Below are 22,509 nucleotides of genomic sequence, written 5' to 3' on the forward strand. Positions count from 1 at the left end.
GATAAGTAAGTAATAACACAGACCCTGCGTGGCCGGGACAAAGCAGAAGTAGTGAATGTTAGGCAACTCAGACTCCTACAGAAGAGGTTTGGGGCCACAGAAGATTTGGTGCTTCTGCTGGGGTCTTCCGGGTTCGGGGCAGCAGTGACTCCCGTCTGTCCAAGTCCACGTGTCCTGCTGCGCTGCTGCTCGTGGGCTGCCCTCCCGACCAGGCGCCGCACCCTCGCGCCTCCCGCCAGCGCGTGCCAGGCCCCTTGTCTCCTCTTCCCACTTGTCATGAAAATACCCTTTGACATCACCCTGGCGTTGCGCGTCGCTCCCGCGCGTGAGAGAGCACCCGTGGAGGGGGCGCGGGGCGGGCGGAGACACAGGACAGCAGGCGGAGTGGGAGAGGCAAGCCAGCCGCAAGCAGATGTTGAGAGCTTTTTCATTTTTAAAAATCATCCCCTTCCCCCTTTCACAAAGAACGGGGTATGGGGAATGTCATTGCCGTTTTCGTTCTGGGTTGACACCCCCGCTTCCCCTCCTGCTTCCAGGTCGCGATGGCTAATGAGAAGTGAAATTGTTTGGATTAGGGTTTTATCTTCTGCTTTTCCTTCTGCGATTGACCAATGTGTGGGGCATCCCGTGAGGATGGGGCTGTGTCGGCTGACAGGGCAGCACCTGTGTCTGAGGGGCCCCTTCGATAGCCCTGCCCCCCACCGCACCCCGAGACGTCACGGCAGACGTCACTTGCGACTCCAACCTGCAAGCCTTTGCCCACTCACACAAAAACAAGGGTGAGACGCTGGCTTGTCCAATGTTTCTCCTCTGCAGTCCCCCCGCTGGGTGGGGCACAAGGCGAGCTTTTCGCGCAGAATGCCCAGAGAGCCAGGGGATGCCACCAGATATGGGGCCTGGGATATGTGCATACGAGCACACATTTAAAAATACATCTCGCAGGAGGCCGACCCTAAACCCCTCTTGTGTTGACGTTCCCCTCTCCCCGAGGTTAGTTCTCTCAGCTGCTGAGTGGGAGGGAGTGGGTGGGAGGTGACTGGGAACTTCAGGGGGGGAGGCTGAGAGATGGGGAGAGGCTGGTGACAAAGCATGTGCCTTCCCTCGCCTCCCAGGCCAGCCAGCCTGCACTCACCCTCAGCTGGCGCAGGCATGCTCCCACCTCCGGTCAGGGGTCCTCTCCCCAGCCCACCCCTGCCTGGAGGATGCTGCTGCTAGGCCCCTACTGCAACAAACAAGATAAGGTGGTGGGAGTCAAGCCCACCAACAGCAGATTCTGGCTTGCTGGTCACAGCCTGATTCCTCCATGGGAACATAGAGCTCAGCACCACTGCCTTCCTTGGGCATGGGCTGCCGTGGGAATTACTTGGTCAATGTGTGTAAAGAGTTTGAGGCGCTGGGTAGATGTACCAAGTTTCCATGTCTCCCCACAGCCCTCAGGAGGAGACTTCAGAATTCTCATCTTATAGTTGAGGAAATTGGAGCAGAAGTGAAGTAATGTTTTGCAATTTTGGAACATATCGGTATAGAGCTTTTTATGTATTTTTTTTCTTTCTTATTTTGCCTTTTATGGTTGTGAGGGTGACAGCAGGAGATTCCCAAAAAGGGAGTGATTTTCTCACTTCATCTAGGCACCTCCTCCTTTCAGGGGATCTGAGGAGTTCAGGATGAACTTGGTAGGGCGTGGGCAGCCAACCCCGCAGGGTCATGGGGATCAGAGGTCAGCATGCGGGCCTCCTGAGGCTGGGGCCAAGTTGGCAGAGGGAAGCACTTGCAGGGGAAGGAGGTTGCGAGAGGCAGAATGAAACCAGCACATAGGTGGGCGGGAGAGTGTGACCTCCCTCCAGTGCCTTTTGCCCTCCCCTGCACCCCCACCCCCTCCCGACTCAATGAGCCAGAAGTCACCAAAACAGGACCACATGTTGGGGAAGGGAGGAGCTAGGGAAACAGGAAACAACTGAGAAGCACTGGAGCCCAGATCCCCAGAGGCTATGGTGTGGAGGAAAGACAGGAGTCCTGCCAGTACTGGCCAGTCCAGGCTGGTCCAGGCCAGTGCACCTGAGCACACCAAGCTCAAGGCAGGGGGGAAATGCAGCCCATCACCAAGAAAAGGGTGTAGGTGACCTTGCTGGGGTGTGAGCCCTGCTTGTCATCATGGACCAGCTTCATTTGTCATCTTGTAGCCCTGTGGCCTCAATTAAGTCATCAGGCTGTTTCTGAGTCTCCTCATATTTGCAGAAGGAACGTTCCTTTCTGTGAACTCTATGCTGCCCTCATTATTGTCACCATTTTCAGTGAGGAAAGTGAATGTCAAAGAGGTTGCAGAATTTGCACAGGGCTACCTAATGGCAGAGCCCAAACTAACTCAGCCCAGGAACGTGACACTGACCCACGTTCTTTTCTCAGCAAATGCTGGGAGCAGCAAAGCAACATCACTGGGAAAGAAAGAGCCTTGTCAGGCTGCAGAAGCCATGGTCGAGGGCCGTTTTGTGTGCAAGCCACGCCTTATCCCTGAGAATGTCACCAGGCTCTGGGAGAGCATGAACGATCTTCGTGACTCCCCAGGGGGATGGGCGTGGTATCATCAACATCGTGGAATTCACCTTCCACCCCCCGCATGTCTCACCTGTCCGGAACAGGCAGCAGGAGCTGTTGTGGGACAGCCTCCACCAAACACAGGGTTTCTCTTTGGGTTTCTTATTGCAGCTCCCATTTTGGTAATGATTCCTTTTCTAGTCTTTCTCCCAGAAGAATCTGGTGTTTATAATGCAACAGTGGGAAATGCCTCTTTTTCTAGGCAAGACCGTTGACTTAGAATAAATCAAGGGCATGACAAGAGCAATTAAACACAGAATGATACCCCCCCTTAGAATAATGGAGCAACTTCAGTGCAAGAGCTTTCTAGATTAAGGTGGTAAAGATAAAACGCTGAACCTGAAGACTTCGGGAGGAGAGGGGAGGGGTGAGCCTGAGAAAGGAGGGAAGTGACAGAAACCACAGCTTGCAGGGCAGGGGCAGTTCCGCCGGGTTTGCAGGAAAGTCAGTTTATTGGTCTGTGTGTTTTAGAAAGTCTGCATCTGCACAGTCTTCCCTTTCCAGTGCTCTCTTACCAGGAGTCCACATTTCTCTTAATGCACAGAGAGACCTCCCTTGTGCCGGTGAGTGGTTGGAAACCCACATGCCCACCCGCAGAATGCTTAAGGTGGGGCATTTCTGTACTTGCCACACTTTCAAAGGGGAGAGCACTGATTCCGGCCATGGGAAGGTCTCCACGATGCATCATTTAGGGAAATAAATAGAGAACTGAATAGTCCCCCATTTGTGGAAAGAAAAACAAGGCAACAGCCCCAAGTTATATGGCAGTGCGGACCTAGGAATGTGTAGGATAATGCACACCCAGGGAAAAGGATGGGCAAATCAAAGGGAATAATGAGACCGTGTGCATGTGCATGCATTTTGTAATTTAAAATAACAATTAAGAAACCTGGAGATGCCATCTTACTGACCATGCTATCATGTATGGTTCTTCACCTGCCACAATGTTGACTTCTGAATGTGCGATCTGAGAAATCCCAGATGTCTATCCCAGGAGAAGGAGTCTCTCAGCCAGAGCCTCAAACGTCCAAAACAAAGTTCTCTGAGGGCTGGTTGGAATTAAGCCAACATTTTCTAACCCAAGACATTTGTGACAGTGTTCAGTTAATCAGTCAGCTGTTGCTGTGTAACAAACCACCCAAAACTTGGTGACTTTAGACACTGGTCATTTATGTAGCTCACCACCCTGTGAAGAAGTGGTTAGTCTGGCCTCCGCTGGGCTCTTGAACAGTCTGTAGTCTGTTTGCTCCGCAGGGCAGCTCTGCTCTGAGGGACCCTCTGGCTGTTGACTGGGGTGATAGAGGCCAAGGAGGTAACCAGAGTTTGTCTGTGCCATTGGCAGGTTAGAGGGCTTCCAGAAGCTATAAGACCTTTTAGCCTTAACTCAGACCGAGCCAGAAATCACCTTCACTGCACTGCTTAGATAAAGCAAATCTGGATCTCAAATTCAAGCCTCGCTGGGAGGAAATTCAGGGGTACATTGCAAGGAGGGGAAGAATTGCTGTCCCTTTTGCAGCCACCTACCAAGTGGCCAAGATAAACGTGCAGATTGTTTCAGAGGAGGCAAAGATGGAAGGCCCTAAAGAAACGTGTCTCTGGGAGCTATTTCTGATCATTGTTTTTTCTACCCCAGGATGTCTCAGTGGTTAGGGAATTGTCTTGATGGCTCTGATCCAGGCCAGCAGAAGCGTCATTGCTCTAAAAGGCTCTTCAGGTTGATTGCCATTATTTCCTGGCCCCCTCCCCCGACACACTCAGCTCATTCATTTTCATATCCTCAATACCTTGGCACATCAGTGTAATAACCTGCGTGCACTAACTCCAATTACAGCCGTTTCTCAAGAGCAGATGTGATTGTGGCTGATTGCAGAGCTGGGTGATTTTATTTTCCTCCTTATGTATCTGTACTTACATACAACTGTGATTTTTAAAAATCTTTATTTCACTCCCCATGCCAAAATACCAGCTCATTGTAGAAATTTTGGAAAATACAAAAAATTTTTTTAATTCAACTAACCTTAATCCAGTTCCCCAGAGATAGTCAGTACCTGCTTTGAGGTCACTGTTTCGTGTGTCACCATGTCACCCGATTTTGAGAAAAGAAAGACACTTTATTGCAAAACAGTTGGCCAGGGGGCAGGAGGTAAACTCAAATATGCCTCCCTGATTAAAAAGGGAATGAGGTTATATAGATTTTCGAGACCAGAATTGCAAACAATGAAACTAAATTTTATTAACTAAGGAATGGAGTAAGGGCAAAGAAATGTAGCTTAAATTCAATGGTTAGTTATAGGTAGGTTCATAGATGCAGAAAGGAGGGGCTTCTGCTTGTGCACTCTCCCATTCAGTCCTCATGCATGAAGAGACATGTCTTCAGATCACTAGAATTTTGAATTTCTGTTGGTGATTCCCTCACCTGTGGGTACCCGCCCCCTCCTCTATATTTGTCTCCCAATTCCAACTGGCCAGGGATTCAACTCAAGGTTAGTCACTTCTGCTTGCTCAGGCTGGGTCATTTGCTGATAAGCTTCCAGGCTCTGCTATGTCTGCAAAACCAAGTCTAAGAGAATAGTTTTAGATAAGTTCATTTTTTTTTCTGTGTGCAATTGAAAACAATTTGGTCATATAACCTCAGTCATAAAACCAGAAAATTTCACAGCCAGTCTTAGGAAAAGTTGGAGGGAAATTCAACCTTCTTTCATCCTCCATGGCTGGTCTGCTCCTGCTCACAGGGCAAGTTCTATGACAGCTGCCACTGAAGCTCTGGGCATAGCCACTCTAAAGCCTTTTTTGACCTGAGTGTGGAAAAGCTGTGCTGTGAAAACTGAAGTGTCCTGAAGCAGACTTTCTCTTTGCTGGAGCCACTGCCTGCAAGAACGAAATAGAAAAAGGTGGGAGAAGGAAGACTGATCTTGCTGGGCATCACTGTGTGAGCTGTTTCCACCTGCTTTCTCAGTTAACCTTTTCAGCAGCCTGCAAGGTAATTGCAGTAGTCACAGATGAACAGGAACACCAAGAATCAGAGTGGTGAAGTAGTTTGCCCAAGCTCACACAGCTAAAAAGTAGCAGCAGCATCCGTACCCGATCTGATGTCCAAACCTGTGTTCTCTCTGTCTTCCAGAAACTCTGACCATCAGTGGGTTTATGGTGTGGAGGCAAATATATTAGTCAAAACATAGTCTCTTTAATCTGCTTTCTAACAAAAATAAAGATGACCTTAAGGACACAAAAAAAGCTTTTCAAGTTTACACATGAAGCATTCTGTAAAATCTGGGTCAAGACAGGAATTTGGCAAATTGTTGCCTACCCCTTTGATATTTTCCCCTTCATTTTATTCTAAATAATGAAGTCTTTTTAAAAATATTGTAGATTTTTCTGAAATTTCAGACCCTTGGGATTGCTGATTTTGTGAAGTTCTGTAATTTGTCTCAAGCAGTACTTGGAATTTGAAGAGCATCCTGTTATTTTGTTACAGACTTTTTACTGCTTGATCTCATCACATCCTGGAAGTTTCTGGTAGTGAACGCCTCTCCCCACCCCACAGCTGTTGCCTGTTTATAAGCCGGAGGCATTTTCTGTAGATTCAACTTTCACCAAAAAGATCTAGGTGAAAGGTCTGACATTGCTGGATGATTCTGCAAACCCAACCCAAAGCCCCACCAGTTCACGAGACAGAAAAACACTGGAGACTGGCCATGGGCGTGCCTCAGAGGACGTGACCACCCATCCCACAGTGGAAACCAGCCTCCCTCAGTTTTCTGCAACCCTAATTGTCATCCTTACAGTGTGATACAAAAGGAAGATCATCCTGCTAGATGCCAAGAACCGTAGTTATGACACTTTTTGTCATGCTGTTTCCTCTTATTTATACAGTGGAGAGTAGGATGTTTTCAAATAAGCCCTCTAAATATGAAATCCTGAGAATGCATTATTTCTAAAACGCCGCACCGTTAACAGCCTTTTAGCTGGTTACATTATAAAGCATGTTGTAACAGCTCAAAAAAAAAAAAAATATCTGAGCCGAAATGTGTTTCCATAGCCCATATGCTGAATTCTGGCATCTTTATACCTTTTTCAAGCTGTTGTCAATTAGTAAAGAAATTAATTTCTGTCTTTATGTCCTTTGTAAAACCAAGCTTGTGCTTGGATATTGCAGAGAACCGCAAAGTTTCCTCAGTTGATGGTAACTCGGTGCCTTGGTAAGTTGGGAGGAGTAAAATAATGTTGTTCCAAGGTCCATGAATGGAAACCTGGACCATAAGCAAACAGAAGAGGAGGAAATGGCTTTTGTTGAGGGAAACAAACTGTTTTCCAGGCCAACAAGCTGTGATCTTGGACTTTTTTGCCATATGCAGGTTTTTTATTTTTTATTTTTTTGAAAACAGAGAGCAAGGCAGAACCTCTCTGATGATCGCTCTTCCTTGCCCTGTGAGGGGAGGGCGCCTGCTCATAGGAGCGCGAATTTGTCTAACCCGGATCAAATCTCTGCTGTCGTCCCTTCAACCTATGAGACTGATTTAGGTTCCCCTTTGCTCCCGAACTCTCCACGCATCAACATACGTTTTTTGGAGGCAGCAGGTAGAATTATGACCGTGGCTAATAGGGCTTCTGCTACTGGAAGGGCATAGAATACAAATCAGACCTTCATTAGGAAGTGAAAATTGAAACTGTGATACCTGCATTTTAAGAAGCGTAATCACCTTGCAGCCTCAAGGTGGAGGGTAGGTGGAAGGCTGGCATCTCACTCTCATCAAGTATTGAGATTAAAGACTGGAATTGGAAGATACAGATCATGGGGAGACCTGCTAGAACTGTGAGGCTGTGATGTATACGCCCATGGCGTGATGTGTAAGCAGTCCTAAGCGGGGTTTCTGTTCCTTCACTTTGGGTGCATTTGATATGGCTCAGTTATCCAGAATCTGCTATAATAGGGACTTCCAAACAGGTCACCCCAAAGTCTGAATTATTTTGTGGGTTACAGCTATATTCTGTGGCTCTGTCCCCACCAAAGATAAAGTAATGGATTCCCTTTTTAAAAGGAGAGAAAAACATATCACTTGAGCTACATGTTCTTCAAACCAAAATAATAGTTTTCTGTAGAGATTTACCTGGAAACCAAGTACCATAAAGGAGAGAAGGTGGCTTTTACCATCTCCGGTATAATGAACACAACTCCCAGAGCTGATAAGGACATGAAGAAGCTCAAATTTCCATACTTTGCCTGGGACAATGGGAAAGTTGTCAAATCGGAAAGCATTTTTCATTCAATGAATGAAAACTCATAAAAATATCTCTATCTTTTGATCTAGAAGCCCCATTTTAGCAAGCTTATGCTAATATTTCTCTCAGCATGTGCCTGGGGGATACCCAGAGACCCACAGCTGTTAAGGGGTGCATACTATAAAAGTGGGTTCAAGCCATCCATGCACACAGAGGGAAAGAAAGCAGACTCTAAGTGTGAAAGATCTTTTGTTGGTTTTGAGAGAGAGAGAGAAAGAGAGAAGGGAGAAGAGAGAAGAGAAAAGGCAAAAGAAGGAGAGGGGACGGGAGGGGAAGGGAGATTTCAAGTAATGGCAGACTCCGAAAATTAACCCATCCCTTGTGAGCAGATGCCCAGCCAAACAGGCTCTGCCCAAAGTGGGGCAGCTGAGTCCCAAAAGCTTGCCACAAGTCTAAGGTACCTTCTGGCAGGGAATGACAGGAAAGGGGTTAGGCTTGTCCCAGAAAGCTGGGACAGAATTCCAAATGTACCATATAATCCACCATGAGGTCAGGCTGCCAGCTGCTGTTCTCTCTGCCCAGTCACTAAAGTCTCCAGAGTAGCTTCTCCATGTGTCTCTCCTCCAAGTCTCTCCTCCAGTATCTCTCCAGTGTCTCCTGCCCTCCTTTGTTCCACCTCTGCTATATATCCTCTCCCTCCTCCCCAGCTGACCCCTATTCATGCACAGCATGCTGGGAATTATGGTCTGAGGCAGCTGCATGTGAGTGGGGGCAGGGAAAACAGCACCCGTTCAATGTGCTATAAGGTACCTCTCCCTTTCATGGAGGTACAGCTGCAACAATTCTATCAACACCTGTAAAAAGGTGTTCAGCTCAGCGTTATTTATAATAGCAAAAGACTGAAGGTGGTCTCAGTGCCCCACAATAAGAAGTGATTGAGTCTTGATTTTATCCCCCGATGGGATATCATGCAGTCAGCATAAAACACAAGTACAAATTATATAACGATGTGAGGGAACTATTCATCTCTTTATATTAAGTTAAAAATCAACTCTGAGCCCCCGGGAACCCTAACCAAGACCTGACACATAGTAGAGAAAGACCTTGTCTAATTGGAGGACTGACCTTCTCCCCCACCCCACACTCTGACATATGCCCCTGGGGACCAGGAGATAACAGTGTGCACTGAGCAAGGAGCCAAATCACACTCCCTGACTGTCCATGCTGGAAGGCACCTCTGTGGCCGTCTCTACCCAAATGTTCAGTCCCTTTGCAAGTCACCAGCTTCCTGGATGTCCTAGCATGGACTGATAAAGGCAGAGTTAACATAGACCTGTCAGTCAGCTTTGTCTTATCTGGGCTAGTCAGGCAGGCCCTGAGGCCATACCAGCCTGCTCTGGCCCCACCAGTATAGTCCAGAACCGCAGGCCGGCCAGACGGCTTCCTGGGGCCACAGGAAACAGACAGTGTGAGTTTGTGAGTAGTTGAAAATGTACCTGATGAGCTAAAAAGGTGTCAATACACAATTTGAGTTGTTTCTCTCAACCTTGTCTCTTAGAGGTTTTCCTAGGTTCTTACAATGCTTGTTGGCAAGTCATTGAAATAAGTCCAGGCTGCGCTAGTGCTTGTTCTGGTTGGCGTGAGCAGAGGTGGTCTGTTGCATTCATGCATTCATTTTTTATTTTCACAACTCATTTTACGCACTACTTCCTGTGTGTCCAGCCCTCTTCTAAGCACTTTACACCGATTATTTCAGATAATCTTACCAGCAATCTATGGAGAAATGGGCTCTTATTCTTCCTGCTCTGCAGACAGACACCAGAAGAAGATGCATACCCTGCATTAGGCCTCTCTCCACGCTGCAGCCAGATTTGATCCGAGGAAGGGGATTCCAGAGTCCTCCCTACCCTGCTCACTGGTGGCTGTGATGCTTTTCTGTTTTTTTCCAGATACCCACCTTAAACATGTGTTACTTCTATAATCAGAAAGAAGCTGGTGCATTATTTTAAATGCAGGCAAATAGATGCAGGCGTTTTTCTTTATTCCACATGACTCCTCCTGAATAGAAAGTGTTTCAAGGCTGCCTAGTGGAATCTAGTCCACTTCTGCGAGGGTGGACTTATTCTACCCTACCCAACCCACCACAGCAGACACTGGTCACACATGGCTATTGAGCACATGAAATATGGCTGGGAAACTCAGGGACTGAGTTTTTAATAGTTTTCATGATAGTTAATTTTAATGTAAATTTCACTGTCCACGTGAGTAGTGGCTAACCTGCTGGATGGTGCAATTTGGCACCTCCCTTTTCCACAGCCACGCTGCTTGATGGCATCAAAAGACTTAGTTCCCTGCTGTGGAAGCCAGGCCCTGCCTGGTCTACTCCGGAGTGCCCTCTCCTGCAGGGGGCTGGGCGGGCAGCTGAAGGATGATGCTCCATCCCTCTGTGCTGGCAGATGAGCAGCGCGCCCAGATGGTGGGGGTGGACAGAGAGAGCCAGATGGCCCGTCTCTAACCTCTTCAAGGGGAGGGCCAGGAGGCTAGCAGGACGCCTACAGACCTGGCAGATGGCTTCTGCCAAAGGCCTCCCTTTGCCTTGTCCCTAATTCTGACAAGACTGAGTGGGTGGAGAAGGCCTGAGGCTGGCTTCCAGGTCCCCAGCTTCCACCCCTCCACCATGATCATGTGGGACCCCCACCAGGCCCCTTATGAAGTGATTTAGGAAACATGGCCTCCTGGGGTGTGATTAGGACTCAACAGGAGAGCGTAGGGCACTGTTTCCCAACTTCCGGGAATCACAAGTATTTCTAATATAATACTACTGTGTGCCGTATGTTAATACATAATTAATGCCACTTTAAGAAGGAGTAGAAGATTACACTGTCTCCTGGAGGTCGTGGGTGATGGCTTAGAACTGACAAATGACATGGCAGGTGTTCCCATGCAAAGAATTCAGCAGTGCCTTGGGCCCCAGCCCCCAGCTTCATCATAACCTATTTGTGAGCATTTATTAAGCACTTCCTATGTGCCACACACAGTGCTAACTGCGTCACACTCTGATTTAACCCTCTCGGCACCCAAGGGGGCAGGCTTTCAGGAGAGGAAGCTGAGGCTTCAGAGGTGAACTCTTTCATCCCAGGTCCCACAAAGGTGGAGCTGACTCCAGGCCTCTGTCCTTCCTCCCAGTCCTTTATTTCCCAAGCATTCTTTCATTTTTGTCTCCTGTCTTTAAGTTGACTGGCAACTCCTTCTTCCAGGTAGTTACTATGAAACAAGAGGAGTCACAAGTCTAGGGGGCTAGCAGAGGGCCGGGAGTGAAAGTGAGTCTTTCTTTTGCAAAATCCTGTTTATTCAATTTGTTCACTAAGTGAAATGTAAGAACATTTACACCTGCCAGGCCCTTTATTGGAGGAAAGTTGGAACTCTCCAGGCCAGAAGGAGCCATTTCTTATGCCAGCTTTGCTCTAAGATCACCTGCTTTCACTGGTTTTGTTGAGAAAATGCCGCCCCAGCTCCTGTCTACTCTGGAAGCTCCTGGATCCTGATTTCAGCCATCTTGGGTTGTTTGCATCTCTAAAACTTTCAGAAAGTTCTACTTCTTAAGTATTAAAAATACAACCTTTCACATGTTGGAGTAATGAATCTGCATTTCTTTTTAAAGCAATTTTCTTTGTCATGTGCAATTTCCTTTGTTTTTAAAGAAGCAGCGTTTGCTACAGTTGCAATAGAAGTGAAACTTGGGTTGCTGTGTTTCTGGATTTTTATCATGATTTACCAACTCACAACTCCAAACAACCATAATGGTGCTATTTGGGAACTTCTGTAAGCTGGCAGAGGACACAACAGATCTAACTTAAGTTTTTGAAGGGGAAAAACAGGTCTGGTAGATGTTGAGCCTGGGAAATGTTAGTGTGAAGAAAATTGAGCTACAAGGTAACTTAACACCTCACCTGAAGGAAGCCATGATTTCTGTGAGAGTGCATGCCCATGTCTTTAGAGTGGAGTGAAAAGAAATCCCCTTAATTGTGAGAAATACAGGTTAGATTACAGAAGACTAACAGGGAAGAATGCTGAACACTGAGATGGTGCACGAGCTTATGAACTTTCCCTTCTGAAACTGAGAGAAGAAGAAAGTGGGAGAAAGGGAATGGAAGCTGGCAGTAGCTATACTATTTCATTTACCCCCCTACAGCATTACGAGGTGAGTAGCTGTCTCCCCGTTTTATAGATGGGCAGATGACCAGAGGAAACGACTCTTGTGAAATCTGTGTTTCATTCATTCATTCATTGTTTTGTAATTTTTTGCCATTGTCACATAGATGTGGCTTTCTAAAAAATATGTATTTTCACTTTAGCTTGTTTTTTATGATGACATAAAATTGCATATTTATGCAGTTTTCTATGACTTGCTTTTTTTAGCTTGGTTTTTTTCATCTGCAAATTGCTTCTCTGCCTTTTGGCTAAGATCAGGTGTAGTTTTCACTTGTGGAATGATCCCTCTTACTGCACCATGCCTGTTCTCCAGCTGGGACAACAGGCTACCCAGTCTCCTGGTATGAGGGCACACATTTCTCTCTGGCATGGATATGTGAAACTTGGGGGCTGTAAAGTACAGGATTCCAACCTTACAGTCAAATTGTTTTCCAAAGTGATTGTATCAGTTTCTCTCTCTTGCCACATGAGTTAGTGACTCCCTTCAGAAGTGTGGGCTGAATCAGGTGCCCCCTGTACCCAGCGGGGTCTGGCCACTCTGGCCTTAAGCCCATAAGTGGCTTTAATTCTTTCTTTGGGTCTGAGCTCCCATCTTGTAGTTCTCCAGGTGGGAGTCTCCACAGTCATGGTCTGTCTGTCTCCCCTGGCCTAAACCTCATGCCCTGCAGGAGCCCTCCCTCCTGCTACTTGCTGACCTCCTGCCAGGGCGGCTTCCCAAGTTGTGGTGGAGGGAGTGCCTGTCCTCTTTCTGTCAGATGTTCCCAGGGAAACGAAAGCCAACTCTCTGAGCCTCAGTGCCACTGGAGCCCTGTTCCCCTCCCATGGCCGCCTTGCTTGGGAGGAAAGAGCCCCTGGAGTAGCAAGAAAGGAGGTGTGCAGTGATGTGAATAAATAAACAGCCTGCAAGGGAGCTAATTGCACCTTGGAACGCCCTACTCCAGTGTTGTTGCACTGGGGCAAAGCCAACACAAGAGCCTGTTTCAAAAATTAGTTCTTTCATCTTTTAAGAGTTGGTGTTTTGGCAGGCTGAGCAAGTCCTGCAAGGCCACCTGTGTGGCCTGTGGGAAGGCAGCCACCTTGGAGCATTAAGGGAATACTCTGTGGTTGGCACCTCCAAGAGGAGCAGACGTAAGGAGTAGGGAGAAATATCTGTTTGTGCAGAACCCCCAAGTGGAGAGCTCCTGAGTTAGAAGTTAAGAAAACCAAAGCCTTGGGCCTTGCTGTGAACCCTCCCTGCGAGGCAGTGGTGACAAAGATGGCAACACATTCAGAGATACAGTGAAGGGCTTTTTCATAAATTCTGTTCAGGCAATTAAAGAACCATCAGCATTTTAGAACTTGATATATGTGGGTGGTTGGACAACATTGTGAAAGCATTAAATGCTTTTGAAATGACAGTGTTTAATTTTATATAATGTGAATTTCACCTCAATTAGAAAAAAAAGAATGAGGAGCACAGGGGACTGAGGTGATGGTGCACAGGTGCATTGGGAAAGGAAATTCTGTGGGGACTATGCTGGGGGTGGGGGGGAGCAAATCTTGTTTAAAAATGAACAATGATGTAAAAAATAAGTAATTAAAAATAAAATAAAATAAAAACAAGTTAGAGAAGGGGGTGGAGAAAAAAAAGAACCATTGGTACACAGATCCTTGCCTCACACCACACACTAGGATAAACTCTCAAGAACGAAATATTAACCTGTAAAAAATGAAACCTTTTCTGGAGGTGGAAGGTGGTGGTGGATGCACAATATTGTGGATATACTTCATGCCACTGAACCGTACACTTTAAAGTGCTTGAGAAGGTAGTTTTTAAGTATGTGTATGTTACCACACCCAAAAGATGGAACTGTAAGCAACTTGCAGAAAATGCAGCTGACTTACTGTATAACCCAAGAGTAGAGAAGGCCTTTGTAGCCAAGAATCAAAATTCAGAAGCCATAAAAGAAGACTTGCAAGTACTATTTAAAAATAAAAACTTTCTGCATAAACAAAGACAAAAGGCCGACAGTCAGCTAATGTACAAAGAACTCTTAAATTTCAAGAAGAAATGCAAAGCTCTGATAGAGAAAATAAATAAGGACAAGAATTCTCAGCTTACCAAAAAAGAAATATAAGTAACTCTTAAACTAGGGGAGGATGTGCAGCCTATATTTTCTCTCCTGTCATTTGGGCAAAAACTCAAAACATCAAGTGATACTCTCTGTGGTGAGGCTGAAAGAAATGGGGGCCCTCTTGTACCTCACTGATAGACAGCACATCCCCTACAGGGGAATTTAGCAAATCTACCCAAATTACTTATCACGTATTTTCACCAAGCAACCCTGCATCTAGGCATATATTCTGAGGCTACACCTTTACAAAAATGAAGTTAAATATTCTGAGATATTCATTATAATGTTTAATAAATAAGAGATTGATCATGACACAAATGTTTTTTCAGTAAGAGACTGCTTGGATAAACTCTAGTACACTCCACAAGAGAGTACTATGCAGCAGTGAAACAGAATGAAGCAGCAGTCTTTGGGTTGTTTTTGATATGAAGTAATTTTCAAAACATGTTAAAAATGGAAAAAAACCAAAAACCTTGTGCCGATATGGCTGCTGCCTTTTATGTGAGATGGGCGGGGGCAGGGATAAGGATAGAGAGACGATGGATGCATGATAGATGATAGATGATGCATGGAGGGAAGGTGGGAGAGAGGAAAGGATGACTGAGCAGACAGGTGGACAGATGGGTAGGGTGGGTGAATAGATAGGTAATTTACTTACGTTTCCCTGAGGAAAAAACAGGGAACAATTTAAATGATTAACCATAAGAAACGAGATGGGGGTTGAGGTGATGGAAGCAAGACTTAACTGGATGAAGCCTTCCCTGGTTTTTATATTTCGAAGAGATAATTGAATTGAAAAGCAAAAATGCAAAGTCTGTGATTAAAATCACATTTAATTTGAAATTAATGAACCTAATTGTATATCACAGTGGGAACATAGCGCACAGAGAAAATAATGAATACGTATTTGTAACACTTTGAACTTTGCACACAGTGCTCTGACTCTGTTATTGAACTATATTCCAAGGACAAGCGGAAATGCAGAGAAATGCAGGCTTCTCTCAGTAAGTGTGTTGTTGGTGGGGTTTTTGATTTTGAAGCTATGCTGTGTATTAAAAACGTCACAAATAACTATTTAATGCTGTAAGAACCAAGATTTTCAGTGTCAAAGACAAACTATAAAATCAGAGAAGATAAGAAAACACCCTAGAACACTGATTTTTAATTGGAAATACCAATATAAATGCATGATTTTCAAAAATTAAGTTTCCTAGTTGTCTCCTCTGAAAGGGCATAGAAGCAATATGCACCCCAGAAGCATTGAGTACCCCGACATGTAGATCTTGATTTTAAGCACCATTCCACACTAAAAAGCTTGGTGAAATACTTAGGTTTAGCTCTGGGGCAGGGAAAGGCTGAGGCGACCTGGTGACACTTGTGTCTAAAAGCAAGGTACACCCACCGGGAGGGGACAGTTGGATCAGGGATGCAAGACTCTTTCCTGGCCAGGTCTTTTAAAAATAGAAGTGAGGGGAATGTTCTAGATTAAAACAGACTAGAGAGGAATAGCAATATCTTAACTTCACAGCTTGGTTCTGAATAAACAGTTATAAAATCCTTGGAGACGATGGGGAAGTTGCATTGGGTCAGGGTATCCGATGGCATTAGGGTGCTGGTGCCAGTGTGCTGAGGACAAGGGTTCGGAGGACAAGGGTTAGTCTGAGGAGGTGACACGTCATGATAGCTCTGACTGGCTTATAAAATAAAACTTTTGGCTGGCTTTTCTAAATAAAACTTTTTATTTAGAAAGAACTTCAAGTTTACAGAAAGTTTACAATACTCACACAAAGAAACTCTATTCTTTACCAGATTTGCCATTTATGAAAATCTGTGATTTACACTAAACAATTCAGCCCTTTTTATATCCATAGAAGTGTAAACATAAAACAAATAAAATGTTGACAACTGTTGAAAAAAGATGCCAGACATATGGATGTTTGTGGTAACAGTCTTCTCAGGTTTTCATTGTTTGAAAACTTTTGTAGTAAAAAGTTGGAGAGAAGAGCTGAAGAGGGGTCCTGCTTCAAATGTTGAAAGATCTTCAGGAGATACTGTGAAGTGAAAAAGCCGAATGTGCATCAGGATACATTATGTTTCTTACTGCTTAAAAAGGGGGTGACTGAAATAATAAAATAGGTTGGTGATTTGTTCATGACAATAGCAAGGGAAAGAAAAGCAAAAAAAATGGGATTAACTCATATTAAAAGACTTTTACACAGGGCCTCCCCGGTGGCGCAGCGGTTGAGTGCTGGGTTGCGAAGCTGCCCGCAGCCTCTGCAGCACCGGTTCGATCCCCGGCTGCTCCCCGGCCACCAGAGGAGGGTCCCACATGGCGCGCAGACCTCTCCTGCCGCCCGCTGCTCCCCTCAGCAGTGTACTTCGCTCCTTCTGCCTGCTCTGCTCCCCGCTCTGGCTCTGGTGAATTCTCTCACCCTCCCACACTTCTGACTGTACCCAGCGCTTGTATAAACAAAAAACAAACAAACAAACAAACAAATAAATAAATAAAACATGCCTCTATTAAAAAAAAAAAAAGACTTTTACACAGCAAAAGAAAATATTACTAGTTTAAAAAGATATCCTATTGAATGGGAGAAAATAGTTTCACACCCCATAACTGACAAAAGGTTAATATTAAAAATGTGTACAACTCAACAGTAGAAAAAAAGACAACCCAAGTAATAAGTGGACAGCAATAGGAATAGGCAGTTCATCAAAAAGGGTATCTGTTAAGACCAAGGGATGTATGGACAGTTGTGGATTATTGCTTCCAATAAGAGTGGCGCAGATTAAAATCACAGTATCATCTCACACCCGAGAGAATGGTACATATTAGAAAGGCCCCCAACAACCAGTGGATGCAGACAGAGAGAGGAGCCCATTTACACTGTTATTGGGAATGGAAACGGGTAAAGCCATTATGGAAAAGGTTCAGGATTTACCTTGAAAAAGTAAAAATGGAAATGCCACCCACGCCAGCATTCCCACTCTTGGGCATCTATTCAAGGGACTTGAAACCGTCAACTCAAAAAATCCTTATGTTCTACCGTGTTTATTGTTCTACATTATTTATTGCAGCACTGTAGATAAGGCATGGAAATCATCCAGGTACCCATGGATAGAACACTGGGTTAAGAAGATGTGGTTATCCACATTCTGGAATACTATTCCGCCACAAGGGAAGATGAAATACTGGCATTTAAGCAAAATGGAGGGAGCTTGAGGGGATTATGTGTAGCAAAGCACATCAGAATGACAAATATTGACAAAGATTAGACATTTATTTACATAGCAGACATTCAACAACATAAAATATTCGTTAAAACTAGCAGACACAGAAGCACGAAGTGAGGTTTCTGAGGTTAAGCGGCTGGGGAAGGAAGAAGGGTCATGACGATGTAAGGAGTGGTGGTGGGGAAAAATAAAAATAAACATTCAAGAAGAGAAACTAAGATTTTGACTACACAGATAAAGCGGAAAAGAGCTTTACACAGACCCTGCACTCTGGTTAGTACAGGTGCGGGGGGCAGGAGCAGGGGGCCGGGGGCGTGGGCAGGTGGTGGTGAAATCAGAATCTAAGGAGGCCCTGGAGGGAGCCGAGACATTCTGCAAACTTAGGGAAGAAAGAAGCATGTGTGGGAAGCTCAGTGTTCAGTGTATCCTAAAACCACTTTGATTTGTGAACTGTGTGAGTGAATTCTCCTTTAAAATGTGATTTTTGAAATAAAAAATTGATGGGTGAAGGCAGTACAAAAGAAATCAGCCAGGGAAAGGAGACAAGAAAGGCAGTTGGCAAGGTGGGGGAGAGCCAAGTCCACTTCCCGGGGCACCCCAAGGCCTGTCGACCAAGATGGCATGGGGCGCCCCGTAGCCCGAGGGAGCCAGAACCCAGAGGAGTGAAGATGGAGAAAAGGCCTTTGGATGTAGCTGGGCAAGAGGCGGGGGAGATGGGGGGACCTGGCCAGGTTGGAGAAAGGGTGGTCGGGGAAGAGTATGCGTCTCTCTAAGACTGAGGGGAAAGGGAGAAAGAAGTGGTGGCTGAGCTGGAGGATGGAGGAGGGAAGAATTTATTGATCCCCTGGAGAGAGGAGACCAGCCCAGCCAGGAGAGAGAGGGAGAAAGGAAGAGCTGGGCCAGGAGTGACAAGGATCAGGAAAAATCAGCCTCAGTCAGAGGGAAACCCTGCAAGAGCCTGAGGCTGCAGGACGCTTCTAGGAAAGGGGGGGATCCTGAGGAAGGTCAGGTTGGATGGACCCGTATTTCCAGCATTACTTGCTTGGACTCGAGGTAGGATCACCAGTTTGGGAAGAATGGAGATGTTTGCAATTGGTCTGGGGTGGAGTCCGCTGAAGAGGCGCCGGTCCCCAGATGGCCCTGGTGTGGCGCCCGGCTCTCAGGCGCGCGCTCCCCCAGGCCTTCAGGGAACCGCTGGCAGGGCCGCTGTGGCTGTGCTAAGGCTACTCCATGTCGAAACTCGGGGTCATGCCCCCAAACACTAAACAGAATTACCCTGTAATCAACAATACCACTTTGGGGTTTTCACCCCAAAGAAATGAAAATGGGAACTTGAACAGATATTTGCACACCCGTGTTCACAGCACATTAATCATAATCACCAAAAGGGGAAGCAGTCGAGGGGCCATCGGGGTGAGGGGAACAGCGGACTGTGCTCTGCGCGTGCGACGCGGTCTTGCCCAGGCTTGGAAAGCGAGGGAAGCCCCACACTACTACAATATGGGGGAGACTTGAGGACACTCAGCCAAGTGACCAGTGCTGTACTGGGCTCCCCTACCGTACGACCCGCTTACGCGGAGACTTAGAGGAGTGCTCGGGAGAGGGCGGTAGGATGGCGGCAGCCAGCGGCTGACGGGGAAGGGGCTGGGGTGGTGGTTTCACGCCGTGTTCCCTGGCTCGGGCCGCCCTGACACAGCGCCACAGCCGGGGCTGCTGTCCCGGTGGGTGTTCTTTGCCTCGCAGTCTGGGCGTGGAGATCTGAGATCAGGGCGCTGCTTTCTCTGGAGGGCTGTCTCCCCGGCGGGTAGGTGTGTCTCTCCTCGTGCGTGCTTCCCGCCGTGGGGGCCCGTGTCTTCATCTCCTCTTCCTGTAAGGACGCTGGTCACGCGGAGTAGGGCCGCCCACCTCACTGTCACTTGACTGCATCTTGAAAGAGCCCATCTCCAAATACAGCCACGTTCTGGACTAGAGGGGACGAGGACTTTAACACACAGCGTGGAGGGGGATTTGGTTCCGTCCATAGCAGTGAGCGTGGCGTTGCAGCCGGGAGAGACGCGAAAGCTCCCCAGCTGGATGGTGGTGTTTGCACGGTGTCCGTTCGCTTCGTACTGCTGAGCTGGACACTGAGAACAATGGTTAAGAAGGGTGACTTTGTGTAATAGTTTATCATGATAAAAAGTAAAAATAAATTTAATCAGGGAAAAGAATCTTCAGAGGATTCCTCACAGGGGAAGTGAGGGTGCATCCGAGAGGGACCCCTGGCTTTTGTGCAGTGGTCAGAGAGGCCAGTGGAGCTGGCAGTGGGCGAAGGGGGGCAGTCGGGGTGCAGTTTGTGATCTGGCCACAGTGAGTTTCTGAGGCTGAGGTCTGGGCAGCAGCCAGGTCCAGGCAGGCGGGAGCCTCACCCTTTCCATCTGTGAAGTGAGTGCCATTACCAGCATTTCTGGTAACTGAGTCCTTGAGGAGGTGGCAGGAGGGGGCTGGGAGATGCTCGCCCTGTGGGCCCTGTTCTGTAGGCGCTCTTGCCATTGTGCGATTTTTAAACCGGCACATCATCTGCTCTCAGGCAGGCTCTGGAAGCGGCAGCCGGCATGTTGTTTCTATAGTGACTGATGTCCTTCAGAGAGGGAAAAGTGGAGAGACGCTAAGGAAAGAACAAGGGAAATGAACAGCATGGCGAGGTGACAGATAATAAACTCCGGGAAGGATAGAACGTGACCTAATTTTATTGCTGCTTCAATGAGAAGATTCCTGGCATGCTCTCTTGGCTGCTCTTTAAAAAATGTCATATTATTGTCACTAAACCTGGAAAGCGAGGTCATGATGCAACAGTTTGCCCCATGAAAGGCTAGCATGAAACCCATCTGTTGGGTCCGGGAGCTGGGGAAACCCAGGGAAATCCCGAGCCTCAGCAGCCCGCTCCAGCAGAAAGTCAGCTGCGGAGACTCTGCGCCTGTCCGCTCTGTCTTCCTCGAATGTGGCCTCAAGGAGGATCCCTGGCTGTGTGGCTGGGCTTGGCAGTATGTACATGCTGATTCATCACTCCTTGGCTGTGTGATCGTGGACATTGTCCTTAACCGCTGTTCCACAGCCCCCTGACCTACAAGATGGAGGAAGGGCGAACTCCCATGTTCAAGAGTTGCAAGGGGTTAGGTGAGGTGTGCCTTCAGGTCTTTCATAAGCACATCTGGTCATAAGGAGGAGGGAACCTCGGAGCTTGGGCAGGACTCGGCCTCCTGTAATGGCAACTCTCATCTCCCTTTCCCTTCCAGTTGGCCATGGACAGAGCGAAGGAGAGAGGATGGTAGTGTCAGACTTCAGCGTTTTCATCAGGGATGTGTTGCAGCACGTGGATGTCATGCAGAAAGACTATCCGGGGCTTCCTGTCTTCCTGCTGGGCCACTCCATGGTAAGTAGACCACAGAGACCCCCGTGAGGCCTGGTCTCCAGCCTGCTGTTGGAACCCCCTGATGGAGAAGGGGCCCTTCTTGCTGCCCACCTGTTTTCAGCCAGCCTGGCACACCCCCTGCACGTTCTACACTTGCACTTTTAGGCAACTTAGAGCTTAGGAAACGGCCAGGTGCAGTCCCGGAGGCAGCCTCAGAGAGAGTGCAGAGCCACGGCCATTCCTTTCCGTCAGGGCCCGAGGTGCTGAGAGGTTGTCCCCGCGCCCTGGTCCTTTCTGAGGAATTCCCATGTGGAGCCTCTGGGGAAACATCTATTTTTCATGCCCGGGGCCTATCGGTGCTGTTTCCTGGTAAGGCTCCCAAGGCCACTTCTGTCCCCTGCAGAGCCATGTCTCAGAGTGGGGTGGTCCTCGTCAGTGAGAAGCCCAGGAGACATCCCAGCTCTACAGGGACAAAGGCTCCCCATAGAAAAAGTCCTTACAGGTCATTCAACATATAAAATCCTCTAAGAATCAACCAAGTGTAATCTTTAAATCTGAGGTCCTCAGACTGACTTCCCCCAGGGCAGATCTACCTAGGACACCTGCAGACTCTCCCAACTGCTTGAATTTGAGTGCCCAGGAAGCTTTACACTCAGACCAGGTCTCCACCTCCTTTATCCCCCAACCTGACTCTGACTGACTCCTTTATCCCCCTGGCCAACATTTTTCTAACTTGCCTGGCCCCTGTAAGCATTTGCAGCTTCCACCCCTGTTTCACATTACCTTCTGGTTAGCAAACATCCAAGGCCTCCTTGAATGCCTTTAGCACCATCCACATTCACTGTTTCTTGGAACCTAAATTTCTGTAATCTCTAATGATACCAGGAAAAAAGTATAGCAATCTCTCATTATCATCATATTATAAAAAATATATAATAAGTTTGATGGAATGGATGAATTGGGGGTCTGCCAGCTTTGGGCTTGAAATGAAGTAGGAATGTGTTATTGTTTAACTTGCAGCCCACAGGCAGGAACCTTATTTATATCTCTCTGAAATATTTGCTCTCGGAAAACCCAGAGAAAAAAAATGTGTAATAAAATAATTGCAGAGCCAGTTTATCCAACATTCGAAGGTGTCGATTCCAAGGTAAACCTTCTCAGGGCGCTCGGCCAGGACCACAGCTTAGAAGCTCATTGATGGTGCCTGCTAGAAACTGGAGTTCTGGTGGGGCTTCCCCAGTGGCACAGCGGGTTGAGCGCCGCGCTGTGAAGCTGTTTGCAGCCTCTGCAGTGTGGGTTCAATCCCGGCCAGCTGGGGAGAATCCCACATGGTGAGGCAGACCTCTCCTGTTGCGCCTGCTGCCCCCCCCCCCAGCAGTGTATTTTGGTCGTCTGCCTGTTCTGCTCCCCGCTCTGTCTCTGGTGAGTCCTCTCACCCTCCCATGCCTCTGGCCTGTACCCAGCTCTTGTATTTAAAAGAAAAAAAAAAAAAGAAAAGAAAGAAAGAAAGAAATTGGAATTCTGGTGAAAGCCAGCACGCAGCAACTCTGCTCTTCTTGCCTTGCAGGGAGGTGCCATCGCCATCCTTACGGCTGCGGAGAGGCCTGGCCACTTCTCTGGCATGGTCCTAATTTCGCCTTTGGTCATCGCCAATCCTGAGTCCGCAACAACTTTTAAGGTAAACTGACTTCCAGTTCTGTGAAACTCCCAGACCCTGAGCATCCACCCACCGTCGCTAGATCTGGGTAA

At 47.2% G+C, this 22,509-nt stretch overlaps 1 protein-coding gene across 5 annotated transcripts in view; it reads left to right on the plus strand.

Annotated features, from left to right (window-relative positions):
* The window catches only part of MGLL (monoglyceride lipase), a 164,639-nt gene that overhangs the window by 119,659 nt on the left and 22,471 nt on the right, over positions 1–22,509 (plus strand). For all 5 annotated transcript variants that reach the window (XM_037524209.2, XM_037524218.2, XM_054687723.1 and 2 more), the window contains 2 exons: positions 20,645–20,781; positions 22,328–22,438. In XM_037524209.2, coding sequence (XP_037380106.1) covers positions 20,645–20,781; positions 22,328–22,438 — 248 coding nt within the window. The remainder of the gene's footprint in view (positions 1–20,644; positions 20,782–22,327; positions 22,439–22,509) is intronic.

Source organism: Talpa occidentalis, unplaced genomic scaffold, assembly GCF_014898055.3.
Source record: "Talpa occidentalis isolate TD23 unplaced genomic scaffold, MPIMG_talOcc4v2.1 talOcc4.10, whole genome shotgun sequence".
NCBI lineage: Eukaryota > Metazoa > Chordata > Mammalia > Eulipotyphla > Talpidae > Talpa > Talpa occidentalis.